The sequence below is a fragment of the Biomphalaria glabrata genome, chromosome 1 (assembly GCF_947242115.1).
Source record: "Biomphalaria glabrata chromosome 1, xgBioGlab47.1, whole genome shotgun sequence".
NCBI lineage: Eukaryota > Metazoa > Mollusca > Gastropoda > Planorbidae > Biomphalaria > Biomphalaria glabrata.
The window spans coordinates 16,012,440-16,020,160 of NC_074711.1; the positions used below are offsets into that span (position 1 = coordinate 16,012,440).

The window sequence follows — 7,721 nt, forward strand, 5'->3', positions numbered from 1 at the left end:
TTAAGGTAGGTGGGAAGAGGCTTCAGACATTGTCAGTGACAGATTTGGCTTGCCACCAAATGCGCCGAACGACGCGGGAGGGTCTAAGTCAGTAAGAATAGCACATTAGGTTTTTGAAATAAAACTTTTTAATAGCAGGATAATGCACTGTAGATACCTCAGAATATGCATTTTATTGGCTTTTAATACTGGATATAGTGCTTGGCGGTGGTGCAAGGGCGGGGAGTCTACAATTTGTCCACTAACTCCAGGAAGAACCTATTCTAGGACACAATAAAAGTCTTCCGAAAGAATGAAGGGTCAGAATGTAATAAAGATTAATTATGTTCACACACGCATACATACATACATACATATATCTTTTTTGCGGGGAGTGGGGGGGGAGAGAAAAATATCTCCCCCAACCCCCCCCCCCCAAAAAAAAAATCCTGGCTACGCCCATGATATAGATATTGACTATTATTATTATTATTATGTTAGAAACGAATGAGTATTCATTCTCTGGCACCGCTAGGGTCGAGTTTCGTTAAAGAGAAACAAAATTGATCGTAGTCCCTTTAGTGTAGAAATGATTTCTTGTAATGTTGTAGTTGGCTTTGCGTCCACATTTTTTGTAACATCTAGCCTAGACACATAGACATTGACATGCGCACTCAAACACACATCCACAAATGAGCTCAAATAATAACACTTTGATTGATTTATTTTTTTATTTAATAAGCCCCAATGTAGTTTTCCACAAACAAAAGAAGTGATAGACTTTATCACTAGAGAGAATCACTTGTATGCATCAGATAACTTGATACGTCTGTAGTTTCTGTTCAAACAAAATAGAAAGGAAAAAAAAATAGAATTACACAATGAACAAACGAAAGAAAGTATTCTCCCTTGAAATTGATGGCTACCACGTGAACGAGTATACACTAAGACCTGTTCAACTGACTAGCTTCTCATTCTGGGTACAAGTTAGTTTTACAAAAAAAAACAAAAAAAAAACACTTTTTACATTTAAATTTCAATAAAACCTCGAAAACAGTCGAAAAGTTTTCATTTCAAAACTCTAATTTTCAAATTTACATTTGCAGCCTATTTATTGAAACCATAGACTATATATAGACAGTACTGCCAACTGTGCGCACCACGCCTATATTATTCAATTACATAAGTCCCGTACACCGAGGCGTCCTTGGTTGCAGTGTAGTGTTAGAAGAATGACTTCCGGTGAATTAGTTGACTATATACAGAAACCATCACTAAAGATAAACACTACGTGCAAAATATTTCTTATTTTGGTAACAGTGCGATAGACATAGCCAGATTTTTATAACAACAAAATCTAATTTACCAACTTAAAAAAAGAGCTAGTGTTCTAACTAGTTTATATATATAATTAAAAACCCATTAAGCCATTTTTTTTCCCAAAACAAATTATAGTAGTGTGTATGGTCGTATATGTAGATATAGTTTATAGCCATAGGTCACTAAGTCTGGGTCAAAGTTTACATATTTACTACGTGTACAATTAATTTTTATTGGAGTAGGAACAATGATTCTAGAATTCTATTAGGTGAAGAAAAATTTGGAACAATCAATTTTTTTTATGGCTTTAAGAATAATTGGATGTTATTTAGGATTTAATTACTTTAAAAAATTAATAACTTACAGAGCTGAAAGTTTTATGCATATTTCTAAATTAGTCATAAATACACTATTGCTTGTAATTTTTAATGGTTTCATTCTCCATTAATATAGCATATAATGCATACTGCATGCTATCTTTTAATAAAACTACAAATACATTTTAAAAAATAGGTATAAAATCTAGATGTAAATAAAAGTTGGTAAAGATGTCAGTGTGTAGGCTCAGGGACTCACTATTGTAATATTTTTTAAGACTCACTCACTCACAGACTTAACTTCTATCACCCATTATAGGCCTATAGGCTACCTAAGTAATAAATGACACTCTCAAAACTGTATTGACTCTTTCATTAATCGCTTATTTAACTCAAATTAATAGTATACAATGTAAAAAGAAATTGTCATATGTGATGAAAAGAGAAATATATTATCCTTAGTGTTGGCAGTCCTGTATATATATAGTCTATGATTGAAACTGATTAATTTTTGTTTTGTTTTTCTGTTAAAACATCTTATGTCTATGAATATGTTTGGATAACCCGTAGCACATAATCAAGGTTTTAAGTCAAAGTCTTTAGTTTGACCTATTAATGTGGCTCTACTTTATTTGGCGCAGGTGCACTACCAAAGGAGATAACTTTTGACTTTGGCTTCGACCATGTCAACATTGAAATAACAATTTGGCTTCAAAGCTACATTTAAAATCTCTATTTCTTCATTCATGTTTCTGATAGTTAAAAGTTGAAGTGTCTCTGAGTTAAAAGTTGAAGTTTCTCTGAGTTAAAAGTTGAAGTTTCTCTGAGTTAAAAGTTGAAGTTTCTCTGAGTTAAAAGTTGAAGTTTCTCTGAGTTAAAAGTTGAAGTTTTTCTGAGAGTTAAAAGTTGAAGTTTCTCTGAGAGTTAAAACGGAATTACTTTTGAGTTACTTACAATAAGCGGAACAGCTTTTGTCAGGGACACATTTTCCGGAGTAGGCGTCGAATCTGTTGTAGTCGTTGCACTGACGGTAAAGAGACTCGCCATAGATACACTCAAAGTAGGCGTTGCAAGTGTAGGGCACAGCATAGGTGTTACCTTCGTATCCGTCCCCACAGGGATCTAATGACACAAAGTTGCTGAATTAGGTCAAGACAATACGCTAGGTTTCGAGCTATTAAAAAAAAAACTAAAAAAAAACACTATTCGCATTTATTTTTAGATTTTAAAAATATAGATATATATTTCTTTCTTTACTCTGAATGGTTATTGGAGACATGTATCTAGTAATCCTAGATTTAAAATTCTAGAACTATGGAAATTTAATTTAAATGAACAAATTATTAATAACTAAAGACAGTTAAATCCATATGGTATGCAAAATGTGTACGCGCACCAGAAGTGGCGCGTGCTTATCTTTTTCAACGCCGAGGACCAAGAGACCAAAACATATTTGTAAGTGCATCAAAATAAAATATTTGTTCAGATCACGTGATCGTCTCAACGTTAACTCTGTCAACATAGGAGATACAGGAGGGAGCAGGGGCGGACTGGTTGTGCAAAATCGGACCAGGCATTACCATACAATCCGGCCCACAAATTGATTATCATATGATGTACATCTATTGATAACTGCCTTCATAATAATGAAAGTTTTGATATTGATTCAAAAGCTGAATGCAAGCAAACAACCGTGTATTATGCTAGACATATTTAACAAATGTTTAAAAAATGTAAAAAAAAAAAAAAAAATAAAATAAAATACGTCTTTGCATCTTTTAAGTGGAACCTTTTGGATATTAATTGTTTCAGATCTGAATGCAGGCAAATACTGCAACACCTTTTCTAGCTATGCCTTTTTTAAAACTGTTTTCTTTTAATTATGACAGGAGAATGCATTTCTGAAGCTTAGAAGCCACGAAAACACTGGAAGAGCTTTCAACGCAGACCTCTCGTTGTTTGACTTGGTGGTGGCAACCTGCTTTGGATCCTATACTAACTCAAACAGGAACCATTTCTAGTGTGGAAAAAAAAAACTGACCTACGAAACATTACATCCCCCCCCAAAAAAAAAGACATAATGCTTCAATGAACTTGCATTACATAATGCTGTGTCCAGATGTATTGGAAATATGCACACACACACAAAGAGAGAAAAGTGTGTTATAATTCATTATGTTTTTGTTTTGTTTTGTTTTCAAACCCTCACTGTGGTTAAGCTTTAACACCGTTTCAAAGACCCTTAGCAGAGCGAACGAAAATTTTGTTGTCTAGGATGCCACAAGTAGAAGTTTCAGAAAGTTTTCGTACGTTTCAAAGACCCTTAGCAGAGCGAACGAAAATTTTGTTGTCTAGGATGCCACAAGTAGAAGTTTCAGAAAGTTTTCGTACGCAATATAATGTTAATATTCTAATTATGAATACTAGATTTGGACAATGGAATGGATGGGGAAAATGTATAAGTAGAAAAGTATAGAGTTCAATAAACTCAAATATTAATTCTGCAAAAAACACCGTCAGGTTTTTCTGTCTCTAGCATATCATTTTTTTCTGAGAATAATAAGATTTAAATTATTAATCATACTTACAAACACCATAAGACTCATCTGCGCTGTAGCTATTCTTGCTGTTGTATTGGTTATTGTTGTATTGGTTGTTTTTGGCATCGTATTGGTTGTTTTTGGCATCATATTGGTTGTTGTATTGGTTGTTTTTGGCATCATATTGGTTGTTGTTGTATTGGTTGTTCTTGGCATCATATTGGTTGTTGTATTGGTTGTTTTTGGCATCATATTGGTTGTTGTTGTATTGGTTGTTCTTGGCATCATATTGGTTGTTGTATTGGTTGTTTTTGGCATCATATTGGTTGTTGTATTGGTTGTTCTTGGCATCATATTGGTTGCTGTTGTATTGGTTGTTTTTGGCATCGTATTGGTTGTTGTTGTATTGGTTATTCTTGGCATCATATTGGTTGTTGTATTGGTTTTTTTTGGCGCTATATTGGTTGTTTTTGGCATTATATTGATTGTTTTTGGCGCTGTATTGGTTGTTGTATTGGTTAGTGTTTGCGGTGTATTGATTGTTATTGTATTGGCTGTTTTTGGCAGTGTATTGGTTGTTGTTAGCAGTGTTATCGTACTGGTTGTTTTTGGCGCTATATTGATTGCTATTGTATTGGTTGTTGTTGTATTGGTTGCTGTCAGCGTTGTTCTGGTTGTTGTTGGCGTATTGATCCTTGTTATTGTATTGCGTGTTGTCGGCACTGTAAGCGTTCACTGCGTAGCTTGATCCTTGAGGCTCGTAGTAAAGTCCACTTTTGTACTGGTCATTGTTGGCATACTGCTGGCTACTGTAGGAAGGAACAACTCCTGCAGCTGCAACGGCTAGCATAGCACAGGCAACGACTAATTTAAACTGAACCATCTTTTTCTCTTCAAGGCGTTCAATGAATCTATTGAATCTAAAAATGTAAAATAAAAAAAAATACTTTAAAAAAAAATAAAAAAGCTTATATTGAGTCAATATCAAATATTTTGAAACAAGCATGTAATTAATTTTTAAGAGATTTAGTCTAACAATAATAAATTTGTGCGATTACATATATTTTTACCAATTGATCTAGTCATCTAGCCAAATTTCTTTTTTTTTTACTTGAATAATCATAATGGTCAAACTAGAGTTTTCCCCGTTTGCCAAGGAGCTAGCAATTCTTTTCTCAACGATATGACTGTTAAATTTCTAGGAAAATGATTAGAGCCGTTTTCAAGATCAGCATCCACCCACCCTCAGCCAACCCACCCTTCATGAAGTTCTCAACTGTATGGTTAACAAAAATGTAAAAAAAAAAAAAAACATTTATGGAAGAGAAATTAAAAGTAGGCAATTACATCAGTATTCACATCTTTTTATTATGATATAGAGTGTTGTATAAATAAAAGCATTCCTGAAAACAGCAGTGTATAAGAAAACAACTCTTCAAGAATATAAGTTGAAATATCAAAGAGTTATCTGATCGTTAATGACGCGAACTTTGAGTGTGTAAACGTGTTGAAATGATTAGAGAAGAAAAAAAAAAAAAAAGAAAAGAAAGCAATAGTCTTGAAATAACGAACTGTATTTCATTGGTTTGCAATTGAATCTCAAACTAAATTCATTGTACATGTAGCCTGTGCCTAGTGCACATGTAACTTAGGTTTGGATAAAACTAGATGGAGAAACCATTCCTGTAGGATTACACTTGTGTAAGGCTAGAACTTTCTCTTTACAAAGGCCAGGAACTACAACTACTTGGTGACTGTGACACACTCTGTGACAAAGGAAACAACTTGTCCAATGCAAGGATTTGCTTCCCAATTTAAGGTACATACTCTTTGACTTTCACTAAGTTTCTGTATTGCTTCAGACGACATGTGTTTATCTAAGAAGTAGTTCGGAAAAAGATAAAACACTTCCGCGCCAGAAAGAAAAGAACTGTTTGAAGAAGATGTACTTGCAATTTATTTTTTATTTATATTAAACCAATATACTGAAGTTTTGAAGAAAGCCAGTGACATTTTAGTTTTTTTTTACATATGTATCCTATTGAACTGTACGGTATCAAATAAAATTAAAATCAACAATATAAACTATGATAGATTTACTATATCAGTGCAAACATATCGAATTTCTAAAACTTTAAAATGAGAACCCTGACCAAACAGAATATATACTATTATAACTAAGTTAAGGTCTTGTCAATATTAATCATAATAATATTGTTCAGTTTAAATTATGTTCTGTCTAGTACATAATTATATAAAAAGAAATATCGTGCATAATACGGCTCATATAGACTGTGAGATAGCTTAGACATGTACAATTATTATAGCCACCAATCCTAGGATGTCCTTACCTTTAATGTGCTAGACAAGTAGATCGAACTGCCAATGTTTCTACCTAGAAAACCGTCTCCCCTTTATACCTGGTTTTGTCTGATGTTATCATTAGAATCAATTCATCATGATCCCCCCCCCCATTAATTCATCAATTAATTATTCTTGTATCATAACATTTATGTTCCTCTAATGTGAGCCAGTTAGAATTCATTTTCATAACTCGTTCCCAGTGAGAAGGGAAGGGTAGACCGTTTCTCATGTTGACCGTTTCCGCTGTTTAATTCAAAGATCTAGATCACCAAGATAGTGTCACAAGAGACTTATGTCTTGAATTTTTGAAGGTACAACAATACTATGGTGGATCTTAGGACTGTAGCTATTCACTTTAAACACAGACTGTTTTGCCCACTTTGAGATTTCAAATAGGAGGCATGCTGTGGGTTGGCGTAGAGAGACATTACAAATAAAAATACTTGCGAAGTAGGAACTTCAACGAGATAAAGAGATGAATTTTTAAAAATTGATGGAGATACAAGTAAAAGAAAACAAATATTGAGCGTACAAAGAACGTATTGAACTCTACATTTCCATGTATCAATACTTGTATCATGAGATGTTTCTGTATTCTTTCGTTTCAGTCAACTTTTTGCATTTCGGCGTCCCATTGTTAGTTCTCGGCATCCCCTTTTTTTTTCAGTCTTCTAAGCGCCCACTCTAGTCAGTCTTGTCAATAGTTGTATTTAATAATTACAAGAGTAATCTTGTGGACCCCTTGTATGCACTAGCGGATCCAGAACTTTGGAGTGGGGGGGGGCGATTTTTTTCCAAACCCTCACCCTAACGCCCAGTAAACCCTAACCCTACGCATAAACGTGCATACAGCGCGCGCGCACACGCACACACACACGCACACACATATATGTATATATATATATATATATATATATATATATATATATATATATATATATATATATATATATATATATATATATATATATATATATATTGTTGTAACCCTGCCTTGCACCAGTGCTTGAGGTGCGCACTAGCGCACTAGTGAACGAAAACAGGAAGACACTAGAATGGAGAGAATAACAGTGCATCAGGGATTGTGAAGAGTCTGAATGTTTGGAAACTAAGAAGCCAGCTTTTGGTGCTGCCTGAAGGTTGTAGAAGGGACCTGGAGCGAAGCGGGGAAGGCTGTCGTTGGTCCACATTCGGGTTGCTG

At 34.2% G+C, this 7,721-nt stretch overlaps 1 protein-coding gene across 1 annotated transcript; it reads right to left on the minus strand.

Moving 5' to 3' along the window:
• Nucleotides 1-691: 691 nt before the first annotated feature.
• Nucleotides 692-6,628, minus strand: LOC106064728 (probable serine/threonine-protein kinase clkA). The gene is made up of 4 exons (XM_013223339.2): nt 6,508-6,628; nt 4,205-5,076; nt 2,571-2,738; nt 692-817 (listed from the first exon to the last, which is right to left on the minus strand). Coding segments are annotated over exons 2-4 (1,005 nt in total). The 5' UTR covers nt 5,040-5,076; nt 6,508-6,628; the 3' UTR covers nt 692-815.
• Between the last annotated feature and the right edge of the window lie 1,093 nt (nt 6,629-7,721).